This window comes from Diospyros lotus, chromosome 7, assembly GCF_014633365.1.
Source record: "Diospyros lotus cultivar Yz01 chromosome 7, ASM1463336v1, whole genome shotgun sequence".
Lineage (NCBI taxonomy): Eukaryota > Viridiplantae > Streptophyta > Magnoliopsida > Ericales > Ebenaceae > Diospyros > Diospyros lotus.
The window spans coordinates 18,368,936-18,393,582 of NC_068344.1; the positions used below are offsets into that span (position 1 = coordinate 18,368,936).

The 24,647-nt window shown below is 39.2% G+C and overlaps 1 protein-coding gene across 2 annotated transcripts; it reads left to right on the forward strand.

The window, feature by feature from the left end:
• Positions 1-3,843: 3,843 nt before the first annotated feature.
• Positions 3,844-22,236, forward strand: LOC127806037 (uncharacterized). Of its 2 annotated transcripts, XM_052342994.1 has the most exons (6): positions 3,844-4,417; positions 5,339-6,047; positions 14,572-14,941; positions 21,394-21,794; positions 21,906-22,088; positions 22,190-22,236. In XM_052342994.1, exons 1-4 carry the CDS (start codon positions 4,123-4,125, stop codon positions 21,439-21,441), a joined length of 1,422 nt encoding a protein of 473 aa, XP_052198954.1. In that variant the 5' UTR covers positions 3,844-4,122; the 3' UTR covers positions 21,442-21,794; positions 21,906-22,088; positions 22,190-22,236. The 2 variants fall into 2 exon arrangements, with proteins under 2 accessions (XP_052198954.1, XP_052198953.1); XM_052342993.1 differs by having other exon boundaries at positions 21,906-22,236.
• The last annotated feature ends 2,411 nt before the right edge of the window (positions 22,237-24,647 follow it).

Consider the following 24,647-nt stretch of genomic DNA (forward strand, 5'->3'; position numbering starts at 1 on the left):
CAACAACAACTTATTTTATGGGTCTTCTCACAATAAAAGATGAGAGAGAACATTGTCGAATATGCTTTCACAAAATTCAAAAGAAAGGAGAAAAATAAATAAATAAACTTTTACTTGACAAAAATGCCCAAATTCCTTAGTAGTATAAAAGAGGCCTAGTAATCCATTCTTCTCCTTTTAGTAAAACGGACAAGATGGCTTGATAATGGCTATGAGCAAGGAGGAAAAGAAAAAGAGAAAAAGAGAAATAATAGGATAGAGGAAAGGAGAGAGGGAGAACTCGAAAAAAATATATATGTACATATGGACAAAAAAAAGAGAAATAATAAGATAAAGGAAAGAAAATAGGGAGAACTCGAAAAAAAAATATATGTATATATGGACAAATTAATGGACTGGATATGTATGGCGAGTGGATCGAGATAAGAACTTAGAAATTAAGATTTACCATATCCAAGTAGGATATGGATTAACAATAGTGTAACCTAAACCAATTGGAATAACCAATTTTTGTTGAAGATGAATTTTATAGTAATAGATATTAACAAATGAGATGGGCATGCAAGTAGATAAAAAAGATACAAACACCTTGTTGAGGATGAACTCCATAGGATTAGAAGTCCAATAGATAATTAGAAATATATCTAGGCAAGTAGATATATCTATACTATTACAAACATGGATGGATTTAAAAGATAATCTAAAACATATACAAAGAATAAAAATAATGAACTAGATATACACATATATTACAATAAAGTTGTGCAACCAACATTTGGAAACAAATAAATATCGAAGATAAAAAAAAAAATAATAATAATCACTTGTTTAAAAATAAATAAAGCAATTATTCACTAAAGAATGACTTATAGAACTAAATTCATTTTGAATATAGATTATGTTTCTAAATAAGTATGCCTATGTTTCTAAATAAGTACTAAAACATATATATGTGAGTGTGTGTTATACCAAATTCGTGTGGGGATAACAAGTATACTAGAGTAATGTATATCCAAAAAGGAGAAGAATGTAGGTTTAGTATACTAGAGTAATGTTTTTCTAAATAAAGCATTAGGGACTTTTTTTATATGGTATTTTGGGAATTTAGAGATTTTCTTGTAAGAAAAAAAATATATTCAAAAAAAATTCTAGAACAGTGACACGTCTTTGGAGGGCAGGTTGTTATAGCTCCATCCCCTTGACATCCATGCATGAGTCAAGCCAGATTCCTCAGTCTCTTACTGAGTTGTTACAAAACAAAATCATATAAAAATACAGGCATATATAATACACACCGGTTATCACTACTATATTCCTATATGAATGTATTTTGTTTAAACGGTTCAGTACATGCATCTACATCCATGTATTACAACGAGTTAGTTTTTAATTAGTTTTGTCTTCACTTGAGTGCCTTGTCTATAGATTGACGGCCTTTGGTCTACAATCTTGAATAATCTATCTCGAATCTTTTGAATATGACATTCCTAAAGTTATCAACATAATGCTGTTGGAGACTCTGGGTGTTTCTTGCTTTTGAAGCATTTATGGCCTTTGTTGTCGCCAATTGCATGGTCCCACCTGTGTAGGGCTTGAGGGGACTAGTATTGAACGCCATTTATCTTTCACCCAATGGAGCAGATGCAGCGATTGAGAGACAAGAGTGGTTGCAGAACAAGCTGTTGTAGAAGTGTTGATAATTAATCTCCTCTCGTTGGCACCTCTTGCAGCTCATTAACTCTTGCCTCCACTTGAACTAGAAGGCACCATTTTGCTCTATAATACTCTCGAGCTTGGGGAAAGACATATATAAGGAAACTGACAAGCTCGAGGTATCGCCATATACTTGGGTTGGGATAAGATGGACCTAAGAAATCGATCGACCCATTCATCCATAAGAAAGAAGCTGCTTTACTTTTGAATGACTTCAGGACTTGTTCTCCCTTAGGAACCGACATGATTAGGGAGTTATTAACCTCATCATCAAATCCCAGCTCAAGAAGTGCATGCATGAGAGGCACATATCCTAGTGTTTCCCACATCATTTGATTGATTGCCAAGCGACTTACCTTGAGAACTCTCAAGAAGGACAATGGGAATGTATGCTTTTCCATGTATGTCCAACATAATAGTAGGGGAAAAGTCTTGGAAGGCCTATAATAGTAGGAGAAAAACCTCGCAGAATCTTCTCAGAGGATTTGGAAACTTAGCCAAGAGGAGGTGTTGCATATTAAGGCGCAAGTATTGCTGAGTGTTTCCATACTGAAATGGCATTTTCACACATATAGCCTTTATAGATTGTCCCAAGGTTGATGACTTCTCGTTTATTTCTCATAGACAGTGCCAAATTATTAGTGTCTAACTACAACAATTAAATTATTTGTCTTGGGAACAACTAGGGCGATCAGGGGTCAATGGGAACCGAAATCTGACTTGAGAAAGGTTGAGGCTTTGGGGTCCTTGAAGGGTCTTAAGAGTATTCAGGGTCAATTGACCTTGGGGGTCTTCGAGTGACTATCTTTAGGGTCTTCCAGGGAACTGTTCTTTGGGTCTTCGGGGTATGGTCCTCAGGTATCTACAGCACAAAGGAAGTTAGAAAACACGTGGGGATCTTCCTCATACGGGCCTTCGATGCCTAAGTCAGACATTGATGTGCAAAAAATAAAGTACAGATACAAGTATGAATGTATGTAGTATGTCTAATGTAGGTCTTTGGGGGAGTTGTTTCCCGATGAGTTTTGTAAGGTCTAGAGTCTTAGTCTCTGGGTTTAGAAAGAGTCCAAAAATAGTATAAAGGTTTGAAAAGGTTCCAAAGAATCTGAAAAAGGTCGAAAAGAATCCATTTGACTTGGAGTAGGTAGGTATTTATAGACTCTTAGTGGGGTCCACAGATGAGAGTCTTCAAACTCTTCGAGGAGATGCATCAGGCAACGCCGAAAGGTTTGAAGGTCTTCGGGGTGAAAATGCCCCAATGAGTTTCCTTCAGGTGGGTTCGAAAACTTTTCGAAGCCACAAGGTAAACTGAGTCTGGAAGACTCTAGGTGAGTTTTTGGGCTATACAATACTAATGCTCAACCATCTCGGAGATTGTTTGGGGACTTTAGGGACATTGCCTCGGGATCATCTAGATATGCAAAATATTTAAGAAATTTGTTGGGATTTTGATATTTTAAGAATTTCTCAAGGCATCCCACAATAAAAGGATAAATTGATAATTTTATATATTTATTGAATAATAGCTGTGGTCAAATGTTTAAAAAAAAAAAAAACAAACTTAAGATGATTGCTCTTGTGCGACCATTGATACTCATGCCCTCGATAGTTTAGAGAAGTAAATTATAAGTGGGGTTTTTGGCTCTTACGCAGGACGAGTATTGAATTCATAATCTATTGATCAACATCGATATATTGTTCATTCGATCACTCAATTTATATCATGAAAGTATAATTTCACCAACTCAAGAAGTACTCTTTACAAGTTATATCAATAACCTAAAAAAAAAGAAGGGGGGCACAAAGTGCTTTTCGTGGTGAATCTTGGATCAAGACTGAGGATTGAGTCTCGCAAGCGGCAGTATGGGGGTACCTCTCTCCAAAGTGAGGGGGGCTTTTTGTGCGCGGTGAACCCGGGTTTAGCTACTGCATCCGACTATATCACCATGATTAATCTCCTCTCATGTCTTGTCGGGTTAGATATGAGAGATACTCGGAATAAGCGAGTTCACCATTTGGACCTAAAAAGAAAAGAATACCCGTCTTCGTAATCCCAAAAGGAGTTGGGACAGTTTTCCAGCGGTCTACGGGAGGGATTGGGAGACTATAAGAGGAGTGAGTGTGGCACGTGAGACGGAAGAGCACACGCCTCAGCCAGCGTCCCTTGCACTCGTCAAACCCTATCCTCCCTCTCCTCTCGTCTCAAACATCTCTCTCTCTCTCTCTCTCTCTCTCTCTCTACGATTTCGTGCCCTAATCCCTTTTCTCTTTATCACCCACCCACCGAATTCATGAAATTCGTCCAACCTTTCCAGGCCAGGGTTCACGCCATCTCAAATTTGAGCTCAGATTGATGATATCTTCGATTCGCACGCCCTAGAATTCGTCGATCCCTAAGAGCCGCCGCGGATGGAGGGCTCCGCGTCATCTGTGGAGGATCTCGGATGCGCGCCGCCAGATTCATGGGAGGTTGCCGACTTGGAGGCCACCGTCGGCCGCTTAATGCTCGCTTCCAAGAACAAGGACTCTTCTTCCTCCAACCAATCATCTTCGTCTTCTTCGAGCTCTGCTTCTCATGAGCTTCCCGATGGGTCGGCTTCGTCGACTTCTCAGAAAATTGGGGGTGGTGTTTCTGAGGAGGTCATCAATTCGGTGGATCAGTTTCTTCGCGAAGCTCTGCAGAATCCCCGGGAGAGGCTTAATGGTAAGCTCCAACCGCTCTAGTTGGATGGTAATATTTGTCTCCCTCTTCTTCGTATAATTGGACTTCCTGCTGATATGGATATCCTGCTGATATGGATATTTGTTACCGAGGTCACTAAATGGGAACTGTTTGTTTCTGTCCATATGGTACAGTTTTTTTCACATGGTGTTCAAGTTTGTTGTTTTTCTTTGCCTTTTTTTTTAATTGCGCGCATGTTAATTTTTTCCCCCCTATGGCGTTGTTCAAGTGTGTTTTTCTTAATTGCCCACATGTTAATTTTCTCCATCTGGGGCGTTTTTATTGTGTCCTTAAGTTAGGTACGTTTGGAATTAGTTCCATTGTTTTAAGGTTGGTGCTTCTAGGGCAACTGAGAAGTATATAAATTTCTAGGAAACAATTTTGACTCCCACATGTTGCAGAATCTTTAAAGAGAAGGATAGGTCTATAAAAAGATGTTAAGATGTAAAATTTGAAGTGTAATAACGAAACCTTCCTTCTTTTGAAGTGGTTCCATTCCACCCTCAAGTTCCCAGAGGTGTTGTTTGTCATTGTACTTTCTTCTGAATTGTTGCTTGTTTTTTCTTTACTGCCCCTACAAGATGTATAATATTGGACTCTGGACCACCTTTTCCTTATTCAGCATTCTAGTGTTTCTTAGTAGAGAAGTCAGAAAGAAAGAAAGGAAGAAGCTGTTCTAGTTGGCTATTCTAAATGTTACATGATTTAATGCTAAATCTGCCAATCCCAAAGAGTGTTCAGTAGATAACCAACTCAGAGTTCTTCTGTGATTATTAATGACATCATTAGTACTGTTACTAGAACAATTCAACCATGGTAGAATGGCAAAATATTGCTATTTTAGTGTCAAGTTGAGTGTTTTTTTTTTTCACTCCTTTCTTTTCTTTTCCCAATTTTGTTCAGTTCTAAGGATGGAGCAAGATGTTGAAAAGTTCATTCGAGATCCCACTCAGCAGCAAATGGAGTTCCAGCAACTGCCAACATCCTATCTACGGTTGGCCGCCCACCGTGTGGCCCAACACTATTCACTTCAGTCGATGGTTTTATTGGACAATAACTTGCCTGATGGTTCTGGTTCTCGAATTATTATCCGCAAGACTTCTGAATGTCAACCTCCTTTGATTCGACTGGCAGACATACCTGCAAACTTGCCAACAGAAGACAGTGGTGTAATTAAGGTTGCCATTAAGCAGAGGCCACAGAAAGGATCAACAAATGTTGCCAGTGCAAATTCACATTCCATAAAGGCCAATAGTGCAAGAAGTGTGGAGGAGAGGAAAGAGGAATATAATAGGGCTCGTGCACGGATATTTAACTCTAGTAGTTCTATTGGGGGTAATACTGGGAGACTAGAAAGTGAACCAAGAACACAAGATAATATCCAGCAAAATTTATTAGGGATGTCAAAGGTGGAAGAAAAATCTGTTCCAGGAGGATCTTGTGTTAACAATAGCAGGGGTGTAATTGATCCTCCAACAAGTAGCAGTAGATTAGCTAGAAGTAGGATAGAGAAGGAGCCCGTTGGTAGGTCTAAAACAAACAGTAGAGTTGCTATTTTCCGGGACCGCGAAGTTGAGCGCAAGGACCCTGATTATGATCGAAGCTATGACAGGTATCCTTCTATTTTTTGTTCTTATTCCCTCCTTAGTGTTGTGTGGCATCTGTATTCAATATTATATTATATTTTGCCTTCTCATATAATATATTGTGATTGAACTTCTATTTAACATTTTTGTTATGCTTAAATTTTTTTCCTTGATTCTACATTTGATTTTGGGGCCTGTATCATTATTGTTTTCAGCCTGACAAGGAAGTCTTTTTTTAGCATGCATTGTTTTATTTATCCTGTGTAACCATGGCTTATAGGGCATTATGTTTCAGTCTTCTTTCATTAAAAGCTGTCTTCTTGTTGAATATTGTAATTATTGTATAGTTGGCCCAGCTGATTAGCTGATTTATAGTCTGATTTGATAGACTGATTTATAGCTCTCAGGCATTCAGAAAATTCTCTCCTCACACTTATAAAAAATAATTAAAAGAAATCTAACTTATTTTCCTTTTTTCCTACACCTTTCCATGTTAACCTGTTGGATCTGTGGATGGAAGTACCAGAGTTAATGAATTGTCTTTTCTGGGACTATAATCTGTATAGGTTTGGGCTTGGACGTGGATACATGACCAAATTCTAGTGCCTTTTCAGTCCTTGGTCCTATTCCTATAACTTATTTGTTAAAACCAAAGCACTTATATGTCAAGCCCTCAGATTATGGGCTGGACAATTGAGGGAATTCCGATTGAATTTCGAGAAGGAAATAAATGTAGGAAGACAGATAGAATGAGGAAGGGAGAAAGACAAAACGAGAGAGAGATAGAAATGAAGGAAAGACTTTTGTATTATTCTCCAATGATACTTTCTCATACTGCTGTAAGTCTCTTATGGAGCCTCCAACAACCATAATAACATTCTAACAATATAACACTAACATAACAGCTAAGATAGTAAACTAATTCCCTAACCACTTAACCCCCATCTAGTTAGCAACTAACATCACATACAAGTAGTTATTAATGACCATTTATTGATTCACCCCTAGGGTCGTGACAATCCCCACCCCTTCAAACAATTCTTGTCCCCAAGAATTGACAGTAAAGGCTATGGTTCAACCAATCCCTACCTTCAATACTTGCAGCCTCCTCCTCTTCTTCTTACTGTTTTGCTCTTCCCCTTTGAGTAGTAGAAGTGTAGCAGCGCTCACAGCCTTTGGCTGTTCCACCGCTGCCTTAACCATTCCTTCAAATACTTCAGTTGGTATAGAATGCAATTGTGATTCCTCCCTGATGATCACCTTGCACTCACCGGTTTCTTCATGGGAAATCTCCTCCTCCTTGTCTTCCTTTTCCCCATCATAACCTTCCATATTCATCAGCAGCCTCCTACACTGATGGTTGGGGCTAAATTTATCTCCACACCTAAAACGTAGCCCCAGTTGTCTCTTCTACTCTATCAGATTACCCTTTCTGCCATTATTATAGGACTTTGCTTTGGCTACCTCTTGATTAGGCCCTGCAAGCAAGCCTAGAGTTACCACCTTCGTATTGCCCGACCAATAAACTCAGCTCGTAGTGAACATTATGTTTCTTGAAAATGGCCTCTAAGGTCATTTCTTGTAGCCTAGCTTTTTCTGTAGCTTGCCTCACAGATAAGGGGTTATCATTTTCACCATGGGCCGCAACTCCTCCTTCAATCCACTAATAAAACTGGATATCAAGTATTGTTCAGTTAGTCTTGGCTACACAGTACATAACATGGATCTCAGCTCTTCGAATTGGGCTTGGTACTCCATTACAGTCGCTTCCTGCTTCAACTTGCTGAATTCTTCTATAACATTTACCATATTCTTCTCCCCAAAGCGCTCACATAGCCCTTTAGAGAAATTTGTCCAATCCCTTTGCAGCCCTTCATCTTGGACCCACCTTCGACACCAAGAATTTGTCACTTCATTCAAATAGGTCGTCGCTAGGGTAATCTTTTGATCTTCGGGAATCCAGTAGAATTGAAAGAACCTTTCACACCTCCTTACTCACCACTATGGTTTCTTCCCCTCGAACATGGGAATCTCCAACCTTGGCATAGGTACATTGGCGTGCGTCAATTGTTGCAGATTTCTTCCTAGATTTTCTTGGATTGTATGTTGATCCACTTTTTCCAAAATTCCTGGAGTTCCTGACTGATTGCCCTGATGAGGCAAGATTGGTTTAGATGCCTGCTTTGGCAAGAATTCTGGCGGCAATCGGAATTGGGGCAGAGAGGCCAACATGTTTAACATGCTGTTGATCCTTTGCCTCTATTGCTCTACCATTTCTTAACACTTATCGATAGCTTCTTGCTGCTTATCTGTTGCAACTTGCATGGCTTCCTTCCAATCCGCTAATTCTTCTCGCGTTTGGTGCATGACATCTTGGGTATGGGACATCCCAACTTCCATTGTCTTCAATCTAGTCTCCAATTACTTCAATCTTGTACCTTCTGCCATCTGTCTAGACTTCAATTCACCACTTCACGCCTTCCAATCCTAATTCCAATCAAACAACAGTCGAGAACCGTCTCCTATTTCACTTATAGAATTTGATCTGCAAGTGAAACGATCCTCAAATCCGAACTGCTTCTAGGCTCTGAATCTTTTAGCAAGATTGCTTCTTGAATCCATAAATCTGAATTGAAATGCTGAAATCCGACAAAAATTAACAAGGGTGGGAGAAGACGAAAGCCCAGAACTACTTCGCCACCCTCCTATGACCCAATTGATCTTGGGTTGATCTTGATCAGATGGCCAAAAATCAACGAAACTCATAGCCGCGTATTACCTCTTGTTTCGTCTTCAATGTTAGACAATGCACTTCTCTGATCACACCGTCACGACCTTCGTTAGCCAATTCCGACGCCCAATCACCGTCCAATGGCCACCTCCTGCTTCACCTTCCACTCTCGCTGAAATCCCAGTGCGCCTGTTGGGGTCCCTTGTCGTCAAAGCATCGCTCAATTACGCTTCCAACTCCCAAATCGATGAACCCCCCAACCACCACTTATCTCTTTGTCGTCGGTTCCTGCAGTCCGATCGTGCCTACTCCATTGACTCCTTATGGACCCACTTTGTCGGCGGCCAAGATCGCCGGTTCTGATACCACTTTGTCAAGCCCTTAGATTATGGGCTGGACAATTGAGAGAATTTCGATTGAATTCCGAGAAGGAAATGAATGTAGGAAGACAGATAGAATGAGGGAGGGAGAAAGACAGAACGAGAGAGATACAAAAATGAAATAAAGACTTTTGTATTATTCTCCAATGATACTGTTTGTCATGAACCCAAGGTTTAATATGGGTTTAAACGGGTAATCGGAAGAATCCGATTGATTTAGAACCAAGAATTGACAGATTTGGGGAAGAAAATGAGAAGAAAGAGAGGGAGAAATAGAAGAATAGAAGAGTGAGAAAGAAGAACGAGAGAGGAAGAATGGTAGAGAGAAGAAATTAGAATTTCAATTCCATAATTTTTCAACATACTCCAACAAACCAATAGCAGTAGCCTTATATATTGGCATTACAAGCTCAATAGTGGCCTAGCACATGCACCCCATGTGCTTTTAAAATATCTCCTAACTATTATTATAATACTATTACTATATTACCCTTTAATTACTACTTGGGTCATGGCAATTCCCCCCTCCTTGAGAGAGTTCTTGTCCCCAAGAACTTACAACAATTTAGCCATTGCTCCTCAACCAATACCAACTCTATCTGGCTTGGTTGTTCTTCCTTTTATCATTCCCTTTTTAGGCCGCTCTTCTTTGTTCTTGGATACTCCTTAGCTAAAACAAAAATGATAATCAGTGCAATCAAAGCTGCATCTTCCTCCAAGGAGCGGCATATCATTTCTCGTGGGTTAGTGATAACTACCGAATTAAGATAGCTTGTACCCATAGATTGAGGATCCAATATGATGCCAAATCCAGTCACTATATCCTCATTTAGTGCCTTCATTGAATTTAGCTGCTTCTGGTCACAGGCAACAATTGAAACTTGCAGTCCTTCAGCCTTCAATTGATGTTTTTCCTCAACCTCAAAATTTATAGCAACATTGTGGCACATTTTAGGATTAGTTCTACACACCTTCACAACATTGGAAGATATTTCAGCTACAAGTAGGCCATCTTCATAGTAGTTCTCATCATCTATCTGATTTGTAGACTGATTCTCAACACAATTTTTAGCTTCTTTCTCTTGCAAAATTTGGCCTAAACTGATGTCTTTATAACCTCTCATTACTTTTTCAGAATCATTAGTTACCCTTGACAAGTTTTCTTCAATTCCAACCAATGGTTCTTTAGTCCCAACATGATTTATCGCTTGTTTAATAACTGAATTTTCATCCACATGAGGAGACAAATTTCCAACATTAAGCTTGGTAGCTTGCAGATCTCTATTATCAACTGATCTAGGCTTCCCATCCGGTTTAAAATCATCTGGCAGCTCATCATGTCAGTTGGATGGGGCAGAATTTTCACTGCGGTGTTCACCACGCTCCTCGTTCCGCCTTTCCTTCATTTTTGATTCATGCTCCAACTCTTCCATAAAATGATCAATGCTCCTTGCTTCCTTGTTTGCTCTTTCTTTCAGCTTCTCCTCCTCTTTAGGCTGCTCCACCCCAAGGAATTCCTCCTTGTTAAAACTTCCGTGATAATCATCAAAATATTCTACCGAAAAGTTGTAATGATACTTCTTTATAAGTATTGTTGCAAACTCCTATAGCTTCTCGGGGAACTAACGGCCAAATTCCTCGCACTCTTCATAATTCCTCGCACTCTTCATGAATCCCATTACTTGTTCCTTTGTCCTTGTTGCTGCCAACTGAAAATGTAGTCTCCTTTGGCTGCCATTGAGGCTCCATTCCAGCTGAAAATGAAGCATTCTTCTGCTGCAATTGAGGTTCCACTGCTCTCCTTTTGCACTACTCCTCCTGGCCGAAATCTCACTAGCTGAAAAAGCAATAGGCCAAGAAATCGCAGCTCTTTCCATCATAATTCCCCACACTTCCTTTCTGTTTCTATCTGAAATTTCCATTAAAACTAACTGCAACTTCTGGGCTGACAGTTACTTCTCCTCTTCGGTTATGATCGACAATCGAACTTGCTGGAATAATTTGCTTTGCCTTACTAACAACACCTGCAACAGCCTCGGCAAAATCAATAGTATATCAACTTGCCCTTCCACTTCGATGAATCGTCGAACCTTCCTTGGAGACGTCTTGTCTGTTCGTTTGCAAGCTCCGACCAACATTTACTGAATTTCAAACCGAGAGCCACCAAATGCACTGTCAGAACCACTTGGCCAAGTCGCCTCCAGCACAGCCTCCCGAATAGATCAACTTAGCTATTCAATCCATTCCTTGTTGTGTCCAGGATTGCTTCTTGTGATCCTTCGCGTTCAGCAACCTTCGTCAGTGGAACTCCTTTCAGTCCCAATTGGGTGATATTTCCGATTGGAGGTGTTCAATCTGTTCGCCCAGACTACTGGACTCACCTCGGGTCCTTCCTTTGGTTCTGCCCAATCATCGACCATTGAAAATGGCCGCGACACCCATTGCACTGCCGTGAGCAATCTGTTGCACAATTGCTAGACCTACTGCAATTAACTTGGCTGCAACACTAACTTCCTTTCCCGACCAAACCGCGATTGCTTTGAACTCCTGCACCAGTCGCTTACTCCAGTCGCGACCCACCTGGATGTCCACGTCACCTCCTTTGGCGGACTCCCACACCAATCGTGAATTCTCCTCTGTACTGATCGATGATGGGCTTAAGTCCGGTAGATCTTCGTGACGCTTCAAGTATGTTCGCCTATCGACCCACTCCAATCGCAAACTCTCCTCTGTACTACCAACTTTCGTAATCGATTCTGAACAACGTCTTGATAATTGCTTGAATTACAGCGCCTATGAAATCATTTCTGGAGTTCTTCCTCGCCTTCAATCGAGGATTGTATGTTCTACTTCAAATCGACTTGTTTACCTCAAAATCGGATCGGACGACTACTGAACTCACAGTCAAGGAACGAATGCTTTGGTCGGAATCACCTTTCGATCCAAATGAGCAGCACACTGTTGAGCCCCAATTGGATTCGCCTTCAAATTGGAGTTGCAACAGAATCATAGCCGAGGATGGTACGGCTCTGATACCAATTTGTCATGAACCCAAGGTTTAATTGGGTTTAAAAGGGTAATCGGAAGAATCCGATTGATTTAGAACCAAGAATTGACAGATTTGGAGAAGAAAATGAGAAGAAAGAGAGGGAGAAATAGAAGAACAGAAGAAAGAGAAAGAAGAACGAGAGAGGAAGAATGGTAGAGAGAAGAAATTAGAATTTCAATTCCATAATTTTTCAGCATACCCCAACAAACCAATGGCAGTAGCCTTATATAGGCATTACAAGCTCAATAGTGGCCTAGCACATGCACCCCATGTGCTTCTAAAATATCTCCTAACTATTATTATAATACTATTATTACTATATTGCCCTTTAATTACTACTTGGGTCATGACACTGTTGTAGGTCTCTTATAGAGCTTCCAGCAGCAACCATAACAACATTCTAACAATATAACAACTAACTAACATAACAGCCAAAATAATAAGCTAATTCCCTAACCACTTAACCCCCATCTAGTTAGCAACTAACAGTCCATACAAGTAGTTATTAATGACCATTTACTGATTCACCCCTAGGGTCGTGACATAATATTGTCCAATTAATCACTCAATACTCATTGAATCAATGACAATGCATACACAAAACAGAAAGTAAAGGAACGGCAGAATTTAAAATAGAAAAGAAGATCAAACCACAAGTCTTTGCATGCCGATTTTACCCTGGTTCATGCCATAGAAATGGCACTACATCTAGCAACTCCACCGAGAGAACAATTCACTAAGAATGTAAGAAATCTGTACAAGGAATCACTCGCCCTCTCTTTACACTTAAGTACAATTCTCTCAAAAAACTCCAAGAACTATCTTTCTTACAGCTCTTTCTCGTTTTCACTGCACTCAAACAAGAGAATGAAATGATTTAATGATTGATGATCATAACAGATCCCTCACCCTCATATTTATAAACTAAAAGGGCGGATCTACCTATGGACATAACTGACTATTTCAAAGTCTAAACTACCCCTAATGTTTTCAGTTAATTACAGAGATATCTTGCACGCTAACTGCCATCCGATCATCATCTTAGACTCCTCTGATTTCTTTTAAGCTTCCAGCATACTAACTTGAGCAAAATATCAACATTATTGTTATTATTATTTGTCAATGGTCATATGCCTATCTTTTCTTAAAGTGATGCCACCTCTACAGCTATGCTCCCTTGACCAGAATCTTATTCCTTTTAATTACAATTTGCAAACGTGTTTAGCTAATGGCTAGTTTACATTTCCTAAGTGTTTGTTTGTCAAAGTTTTCAGTCTTAGTTTTCATTTTTTTATGTTTGGTTTTGTTTTCATTTAAAAAATTTAAACTTGACATGTTTAATGGCTATGGATTTTCTCAATTTTGTCTTTGACATTCCAGTGCTGACAACCAGAGTCATCATCTGAGAGGACAATAAGGGAGTGGAAGAAAAATGAAAATGGAATGGAAAATGCGAGAACACCTTTTTTTCTTTTTTTAAATGTTTTTTTAATTTTTTAAAAATCAAAACAAGTAAAGAAAAACCATTTTCTATTTTGGTTTTCAAAATGATATAAGCAAAAACAGAAAACTAAAAATGAAATGCTTATGCTAGGTGAATTTGTGGAAACAAAATACAGGGAAAATATTTTGATTTAATTTTGATTCTGATGTTCATATTTCTCTTGAGATGCTTGTTACCCTTTTGGTATAAAAGATCCATCCAAAAGCTTGACCTAATTTATTTGTCCACAATTTGGGTTTATTACTAGTTCTCCATATTCCTATGTTTGTTATGCCAATTTATCCTGCCACCAACTCTAGCTGACAAGTTAATTCACCAATTATTTGTCTTCAAAGAAATCGAAGCAACTTGGGTCCCTTCAACAATTCGTTTCCAACTTAAGAAACTTAAAGTATGTATTGTTGAATAGATTCAAGAAACTGTTCAGGAAATTTGTGTCAACAACTCTAGTTCCATAAATCAAAGTGAAATTGTTTTCCCTGGTTAAGAAAATTGTTTCCAAAGTTTTCATTCTTTTCAGTTTCAGAAACTCATATCTCAACTTCTCTTTCGGTGCCACATCTAGCTTATGACTTTAGAGACCTAGGATTGAATCCTGCCTTAGCATAGAAAAAGAAAAAGATGAAGAAGAATTTGGTCTACCATCATACAAATTTATCTGGACCAGTGAAGATGGCTATCCTTCATTGTTTAGTCTACTTTGAATGACCAAAACTAAAAAGAAAAATAATAAAAAAGAGTTCAGATTTGCCTTTATAATTTCTTGTTGATTGTAAATTGTGAAATCTTGCTGGCAAGATTCCGTCCAACTCATTATTACTATTTCCTATATATGTATGTATATATATATGTTAGTAGGTCAATGATTGCGCTTGTTCTTTATCAGGTATATACAGAGATTTGATCCTGGATTTGGGTTCAGTGGAGGACCATACACCATTCAACCTATGTACGCCCCTGCATTGAATTACAACACTGAATTCCCACAACTTGGAACAGCCCATAGGCCTTCATTATCTACGGAACACCAACCTCGGCCGCTTCCTCAACATCTACCTGGGCCATGGGCTGCACCATCAAGCCCTGCTGGTATTAGTTATGGTCATCCAGATGCCATGATCTCCCCATTCAGTACCAATCATGTTGGTGCACGCTCCACCTCCTCCTTATATTTGCATTCAGCTCAATATCCTTGCCAGCGCCCTGCAATGCCGTTCATCCATCCACACGAACAGGTTCACCAATCCTTTTCACAGGTAAGACTATGTCATTGGTTTTTCTTTCCCTGATGTCAACCTGATTCGAACTGCTGAAAGTGCTTGAAATGTGGAGGTTCTACCTACTCCCTACATCTTCCTCCCTTGTTTTTTCCTTTTCACAGTATTGTTTATGGTCCCCTTTCTCTTGCAGCCATATTAAAGCAGTTTCACCTTTTCATACTTGCGATGCTGTAGTGTTAACTATGTTCCTTGGAACTCAAACAAGTTGGTATTGTTGATGAACTTAGCAGAGAACCTGGGCTCAAATTTGGAGATGCTTCAAATGAGAGTTAAATGATATGATATATAACAAAATTAGAGGTTATCATTCTTCTAAAAGATTAAGATTTTTCAATTCCTTCAACTTAATTCTAATTCTCATTTGAAGCATCTCTAAAAAACTAGGGTTATCATTCCCCCCTACCTAGCAAAAAGAAAAACCTAGAGTTATCATTCCCCGCTCTCTTTCGGCAAATCTCTTTGGTTTAGAACTGAAGCTTTTTCCTTATTTTTTGCAGTTTGTTAAAAGAAAAACTCTGTTTGAGAAATAATCTCTTTTCTTTTTTCCATTTTGTTGAAATGAAATGTTATAGAGAACCAAGTTAAATTCTGGCCTGTAGAATGAGCAAAGATAAAATTTAGGACAGCATTGTTAAAGTCAAATAGAATATACTCTTAGCTTATAGGATGAGTACTGTGAATCTTTTGTTCGTTTATGCATTGGGTTAATAGCTGCTGTTTGTTAAAAGAAAAACTCTTTGAGAAACAGTCTCTGTAATCCCAGTCTTCCGCCTCACACAATCAATCTCTCAATACACAATAACAGTAGGGAACACTCCACACACGAAAGAGAAAACATAGAATATAGAAAAGAATAGAAACAGAACAAACACACACAAGAAGTCGGGATTTTATCGTGGTTCAGTTCTCCAAATGAAGAATCTACGTCCAGATTGCCTTTGGCCTTTCTTCCATTATCTTGAAAACACAGTAGATGATTACATGTATTGCTCACAGTTTTCTCACAGCCCTATACCTGTAGGCTATACAGAATTTTGAGATTACAAAGCCAGACTACTTTTCTCTCACACATAGCACATACTCAATCCCTTCCCACTCAAGATAGAAAAACAATGTCTCAAATGAGACCCCCCGACCCCTTATTTATAATACATAAGGGGCGGATATTACAAGATAACAAATTGGCCATTATAATAACTGTTACAATACTAACCAACCTTCTAGAAACTAACATTCGAAATACCAAATACATCCTTGACCAATATCCTCCCGAGCCTTTTAACTAATTTAAGACAAATGATTTAACAAATTCTCCACCCATTTGAGTTAGATTAGTTTTCCTCAGGACTGCTACCTGCACCCTCCCATATTGCCATGTTCTTCTTTACTTAGCATCTTGAATTACCTGTAGCATCTTCATGCAATGCTTTAGCTTTGCGATAGGTACATCTTTTGTAAACATGTCAGCTGCATTCTCTTCATTTGAAACTTTGGTTAGTATGACATCTTGTTTTTCAATTATTTCCCTAATGAAGTGGAGCCTAGCATCTATATGCTTAGTTCTTTTATGGTGAGCCTGGTTCTTTGACAAATGTATAGTACTTTGACTATCACACATCAAAGTGACTTTCACATCTGACCCTAGGAGCTTGCTAACTAGACCCTTAAGCCACATAACTTCTTTTATAGCTTCTGATACAGCTATGTATTTAGCTTCGGTTGTAGATAAAGCCACTACATATTGGAGGCTTGATTTCCAATTGATTGTTGAGTTCCACAACTTAAATACATACCTAGTTGTGGACCTCCTCTTATCGAAATTAGCAGCAGAGTTTGCATATGAGAATCTTATGATGCTAGCTGGTTCTCCTATGCTTACTCTACTATAAGACGAAACAGTATTATATGAGCTCTTTAGATACCTAAATACCCATTTTACTGCATTCCAGTGGGTTTTACTTGGGTTTGTCATAAACCGACTTACAACACTCATTGCATGAGCTAAGTTAGGCCTAGTGCACACCATACTATACATTAAGCTTCTCACAACACTCGAGAATGGAATATTTTCCATTTCCTTCATACTTTCTTCATCCTTGGGTGATTGATCCGAGGACAACTTAAAATGAGAGGCAAATGGCACATTCACTGCCTTAGCATTTGCCTTTCCAAACCTAGATATTAGGTTTTCTACATAGGATTTTTGAGATAGGTAAATTTTCCTTTGTTGTTTGCTTCTAGAGATTTCTATCCCTAGATTTTTCTTTGCTTCACCTAGTTCCTTCATCTCAAATTCATATTTTAGTCTTAGCTTTTAGTTGTTGAATCTCTTGCTCGGATTGACTTGCTATAAGCATGTCATCAACATAGAGAAGCAAGTAGATTGAGATGTTAGATGAGATATGTTTAAAGTAAACACAACAATCATAGGAACTTCTAAAATACCCTTGATTCATCATAACAGTATCAAATTTTCTATACCATTGTCTTGGAGACTGCTTAAGCCCATAAAGGAATTTCTTAAGCAAACACACCTTCTCCACCTTTCCTCTAGACTCAAAAGCCTTTAGGTTGATCCATTAGAATTCTCTCATCTAAGTCTTCATGAGGGAAAGCTATTGTTACATCCATCTGCTCTAATTTTAGGTTTAAGTGAGCAGTGATGGCCAACAACACTCTGATACTTGGGTAAAGCCCTTAACAACCAACCTAGCCTTATACCTAAGTTTAGGGTTATCTCCAGCCCCTTCCTTTATTTTGTAAAGCCATTTACAACCCACTATATGTTGTCCTTTTGGCTTATCAACCAGATCCCAAGTCTGGTTCTTCCTTAAGGATGCAATTTCTAACTTCATGGCTTCTATCCACTTTCCTGATTCTTTAGAGGCCACTGCCTCTTCATAGGTGAGGGGTTCATCTCCTACACTTTCTAATGCACTTGTTAGTGCATATGCCACCAAGTCTGAGAAACCATATCGCTGGGGAGGCCTTCAGCTCCTGTGTTGCCTATCCCTAGCCACACTGTATCTAGATGTGTCTGACTATTTCCCAGGCTGGAGTATGGATCACTACCTTCTTCACTCTCCTCATATTGAGTTGAGTCCTTATCCTGATTTTCTTCTTGGACCTGATCATTTTCAGATACTTCTTGGGTGTTTTCAGACACCACTCCTTTAATTTCAACATCTATGGACTCAGCATTTCCCCCCAAGTCTGGTTGGGTTTCCTTATTTCTTGTTTTCATGGTAGAACTTTCATCAAATGTCACATCTCTTGTGACAATTGTTCTTGGCCCTTCTGGTTCAAGATTCTATAATTTGTAGCCTTTTACACCAAAAGGGTAGCCTATGAATAAACATTTCTTGGCCCTAGGTTCCAGCTTGCCTTGTTTCACATGAGCATAGGCTAAGCATCCAAATACCCTAAGGTGATGTAGACTTGGCTTATGCCCTATCCATCTTTCATAGGGGGTTTGAAATTCAATGGCAGCTATGGTGACACGTTTATAACATGGGTTGCAGTTGAAACTGCCTCTCCTCAGAATGGCTTGGGCATATTTGCATGGAAGAGCATGCATCTTACTCTTTCCAATAGGGTCCTATTTATTCTTTTGGCCAACCCATTTTGTTTAGGGTTACCTAGGGTAGTCAAGTGTCTAACAATCTTGCTATCCTTGCACATTTGGTTGAACTCCCTATTGCAGAATTCAAGTCCATTATCATTTCTTATGGTTTTGATAGACCTGTCCTTTTGGTTCTCTACTATCTTTTTCCATGTCCTAAAAGCCTCAAAGGTATGATCATTTGTTTTTAAGACATAAACCCATAACATTATAGAGTAGTCATCAATGATTGATAGGAAATACCGAGAGCCACCATGGGTTAGGGTTTGGGCTAGCCCCCACAAATCCGAGTGAATATAATCTAGGGGTGATTTAGATGAATGAATGGATGTCTTGCTAAACTTTACTTTGGCAGCTTTGCCATAGATATAGGACTCACATTTACTTAGTCCAATAACTTGACCATGCCCTAAAATACCTTGCTTGGCAAGTTCTTTGAGCCCTTGATCATTTATTAGTGACATCTGTAGATGCCACAACCTTGCTTGGTTTTGGGCATTGCTGCTTGCCATTGCAGCTTCACCACTCAAGGTGGTTGGTTGCATAAGGTATATGCCATTTTGCAGCACTACCTTCATGCATTCTAGGGATCCCTTTGATATTTTCAATACTGCACCCTTGCCCTTAAATTTAAGGCCATTCTTATCCAACTCACCAAGAGAAATTAAGTTTCTCTTGACTTCTAGAACGTGCCTCACTGCAGTGAGGGTTCTATATGATCCATCATTCATTTTCAGCCTTACATCACCAATCCCTAATACTTTACACTCATGGTCATTGCCTAGCAAGACCTTTCCCCCATTTATTTCTTGATAATTAAGCAGCCAATGCTTCTTAGGAGTCATGTGGTAAGAGTAGCTGGAGTCAATAACCCAATCATTAGACTTGGCTCTTTCTGAAACCACTAGTGCATCAACACTATCTTACCCAAATTCACACATTTACACCCCCATCAGCATTCTCCTTATCGAGAAAGTCCTTTTTCTTGGGGTAGTGTCTCTTAATGTGGCCTTCTACATGACGATGGTAACATCTTATAGGATTCTTTCCTTTCCTAGACCTCGACCTAGATTTTCCCCTTCCTCTAGTGTCTCTCTTAAAGCTTCTAGATCTTACAATCAGGACATCCTCGGTGGAGGATTTTCCCTCCACCTCACTCATTAAATCCTTAGAATTTAGGACACCTATCACATCCTCTAGTGTTAAGGTGTGTCTACCGTTTCAAGATATCAACAAAAGTCTCATAAGACCTAGGTAAAGAATGGAGCAAGACTAAAGCCTTGTCCTCATCATCGTATTTCACATCTATGTTTTCAACATCTAAACCGAATTTACTAAACTCATCTATGTGATCTTGAAGTCCTTGATTATCATGCATTTTAAAAGCAAAGAACCTGGCCTTTAGGTAGAGACGGCTGGAAAGGGACTTTGTCATGTAGAGACTCTCCAACTTGAGCCAAATCTCCACTGCCGTCTTCATTTTGGACACCTCCCTTGAAACCTTATCATCGAGGCTTAGAATTAGCGTGTTGTAGGCCTTCTTGAGGATATCCTTCTTTTGTTCTTCCTATAGGTTTTGGGCATTTTAGATTCTCCTTCCCGTGCCTCCTTAAGGCCAAGATTGTCGAGGAGAGCACTTATCTTCATCTTCCAGAAGGCAAAGTCGTTTTATCCATCAAACTTCTCAATGTCATGCCTTGAGATGGATGAAGAAGAAGCCATGATCAACTGCCCTTATTGATTCCCTTTTCTTGAGGTTCTTCATTTCTTGAAAGGTGACGACACCTGCTCTGATACCAAATTGTAATCCTAGTCTTCTGCCTCACACAATCAATCTCTCAATATGCAAGAACAGTAGGGAACACTACACACACAAAAGAGAAAACACAATATAGAAAATAATAAAAACAGAACAAACACACACAAGAAGTCGGGATTTTATCTTGATTCAGTTCTCCAAATGAACAACCTATGTCCAGACTGCCTTTGGCCTTTCTTCCATTATCTTGAAAACACAGTAGATGATTACATGTATTTCTCACAGTTCTCTCATAGCCCTATACCCGCAGGCTATACAAAATTTTGAAATTAGTAAATTACAAAGCCATACTACTTTTCTCTCACACACAACACATACTCAATCTCTTCCCGCTCAAGATAGAAAAACAATGTCTCAAATGAGACCCCCCTATTTATAATACATGAGGGGCGGACATTACAAGGTAACAAATCGGCCGTTATAATAGCCGTTACAATACTAACCAGCCGTTACAATACTAACCAACCTTCTAGAAACTAACCCTGATTTAACCCTGATCCTCCTGAGCCTTTTAACTAATCTAAGACAAATGATTTAACAGTCTCTTTTCCCTTTTTTTGTTGAATAAAATGTTATAGAGAACCAAGTTAAATTCTGGCCTGTAGAACGAGCAAAGATAAAATTTAGGACGGCATTGTTAAAGTCAAATAGAATATACTCTTAGCTTTTAGGATGAGAGCTGTGAATCTACTGTTCGTTTATGTATTGGGTTAAAGATAGCTGTAGATCATTTTCAGAACACTGTTCCTATTTCCCAAGATTCGCCCTTTTTTGTTGGTTAACTCATGCACAAACAGCAACTGCTGCACATGCCATGCAACACTGACCCACCAATTTATGTTTTGAATTTTAGTTAATAATAAATCACTTGACTTTTTTTCCGGTTATATTACACTAGCAACCATTACTTGGTTAAATCAAAATGAACCTCCACTTTAGATTAACTCGGGTTTTCAATCATTGTTTTTGTCGCATGTGTCTGCACAGTCTCACCAGCAACCTGATGCAAGTTTTGGATTAGCTCGGCCCCGGTAAGGGGCCTGCGCCATGCCTGCAGCCTGCCAGAACGTTACGAGCTTGAGATGTTAAATGCTCTTTAGAGTACAGCCGCATGTTATCTCAACTGGCAGGTATGCAGGCATGAGCCAGCCGAGGTGGACAGGGATGGGCAGGTGATCAAATACGGCGTACGCCAACTTTGACCTATTCCACCACTCTCGGTTCATTTAGAGCTTCTTGGAGACTTGAGGAAGCTCACTGGTTGACCGGCAGTTCCCTTTGGTGAGATCTCCAAGAGTTCTGCTATATGACTGATGATGATGAAGAAGCACGAACTTAAGAGAAGAATTTAACCTGAGCAGAGAAATGATATTTTCAATGGGGTGGCGGTATGCCCTGTGCCCGCACTAATTCTAGTTCCTGTTTAATTTCTAAGTTCTTTGTTCTATTCTAGGTTATTAATATTTTTAAAACTTTAAGCTTGTTTCGTCCTGTTTCAGCACCATAGAGGATGGAGAGGAATGTGGATAGTATGATACTCAAGAAAGAGGTGGCTCTTGGTTTCTGCCCCTGGAATCTTTTGGTGCAACCCAGTTGTCTTCTTTGCGAAAGCTCTGGCCAAAATCTCTAGTTGCTGTTTTGTTCCAAACGCTATGTGACAAATAAGAATTGCAAACTGTGTGGTATACTATCAGGATACATTTCCTTTTTTTTTGGGTTTTTGTTGTATATTTACTCCGATTGATAGTTTACATGAACTAGCAAATTTACCCCTGGGTTGCAGCAACACTGGTAATATGATATGTGGTAGCTGCTAAGCATTGAACTTGAGCATGTTCTTCAGTTTGACGGTGCCCCCTACTGAACAAAATTATCCAGGGCCTTCATCGATCAAATTCCTTGCGTGCGCTTTCATAGATCCTCTTCTTTTGGGGGAAAATTTCCGGTAGGAAGTTGGCATATGGTGCAATTCGTGTAGGTATGGTGGAAAACCATTTCCATTTGGGTGATTGTCTTTCGTACTTGGCAAACGTAAAATCCTTGAACACTGATTGGAGCCCGATTTCCTCGTTTAAGAGCATGGTATGGTGAAAGGGTAAAATGACGATTTTATTATTGTTTTTCATTTTGCCCGTGCTGTGCTTCTTGGCAGGCAAAATCCGGCTCCAATCATCACTCAAAATCTTTTTGCCCCCTACTGCATTTGACACAAGGAGGGCACGATGTTAATAACATTCGTCATTCCGTTATGTACTGGCTAAACTACCTACCTTAATTTATTTATTTTTTTAATTTTTTTCTGGTTTATGGGCTTTCTTTGCTGGTCACGCGAGCTTTTGTTGATTAACGTTTCTTAGTTTCAGGCGTAACAAACATCGTTTTTACGCGACAGGCACCAAAAGTGAAGCAAATGAATCAAACCCCAAGTGAGAGGCAAGTGGCCCATATTGTATGATATTAATGATATTGAGAGTGGGCCGGCCGGCCCTGCTATAGTACCCTGTACAATACTAGTGATGTAAAAATAATGGGAGATTAATGTGACAACAAAAAGAAGTGCAATGCATTTTAAAGGTAAGAAACAACAACAGCAGTACCTTATAGAATTGGCCTTATTGAGAGAGAGAGAGAGAGTATTACGTGGATAGATGGGTGAGTAATAGCCAAAAGTGATGCTTCAGAACGTGGGGAAGCAATCAGCTGCATGCCAAACGATAGAGGGAGGGGAGCAAAGGGTTTTCCACGTGCGATGCTCTCAAAAGGCTTGAATCTTTTTCTTCTACTTGTGCACTTGCTGAGGGTTAAAGTCGGCAAAAGCCTGGCCTTTTCTCTGTTGGGGCTGGAGAGGAGGCGTGACCTCCTCCTCCTTTTGGCTCCACCATCCGTCATTTAGCGCTCTGCTTTCTTCTTCCCCCTTGCCTTTCAAGCTGCTCTTTCCCTATATATATATATACACACACAAACAAACCATATATGGGTTTTATGGTCTCTGTCTCACTATATATATATATATATATATATAAACCATGGCTGGGTTTGGGCGTTCTCATAATTCCAGAGGATGTTAAAATCTTGGGTTGGGTTCTCCATCAGTAGCCATTTTCACAAAGAGTAATGCTCTCTTTCTGGCTTTCATTTTCTTCGTCATCACTCAACTCTCTCCCCCAACAACACTTATCATGAATCACCCTTCACGGAAACTTATTCTGTGCCTTCGAAGCACCATGTCCCGTCAATAACAAACCTAAGATTTGCTGCCACGTGTTAATGGTAGTATTATTTGAGGATTTATTTATGCTACCATCAACACGTGTGGCTGGCAGCGAATAATTAATTGGTTTGAAACACCAAAATTTTATGAGATGTGAGGTGATATCTCTCCAAGGCACAAAATTAGATAACTCCATCCATCCTTCATCCCCTCCTCTCTCTTATTTCGAATAAATTTTTCTTTCTCTTCAAGAGTAAATTTTTCTAGCTTCTTTTTTTTTTTTTATAATTTCAGTAGTTGTTGAAGTCGCAAATCATCTGGCATCGGGGGTGGGGACAGGGCGGAGCAGAGATGGAGAAGATAAACTCCGATCTCTACGTGCAGAACTGCCAAATTATCCAAGAAAACGAGAAGCTGAGGAAGAAGGCAGAGAGGCTGAACCAGGAGAACCAAGCACTGCTGTCCCAGCTCAAGCAGAAGCAGAAGCAGAAAATGGGTGGACTCAGCTCCACTTCCAATCAGAGATCCCAACACAACACTTGCTCCCCTTCAATCGATTCCAATTCCACCACCAAGTCCTGATGAAAATCATACATACATACATGTGCATGCACATTAGAGGGGTGTCACGTGTCATACTCGTGCGAATCAATAAATAAATAAATTATTTATTTAATTATCTATTTTATGTGAAGTTATCTATGTGTGTGTGTGGATGGAAAAATATAGTAAGTTGAGATGTTACTAATATAAAAAAAGCTATGAAAAATAAATTTTTATCCAAATTACAGACCAAATTTCAGAAAATGATAACTTATCATCTGCTTCTCAATTTAATCAGCTTTTAAAAGTTAAAATAATTATCATTTTTCATATATATATATATGAAATTATAGGAAATAATCAATTTTAATCTATTTTTAAGATTGATTAATTACTGAAAAAAGACTCATCTTTTATGATATGTTCAATTATATATTAAATTTTATTTTTTTAATACCAAACACCAAACTTTTGATTTGTTTTAAAT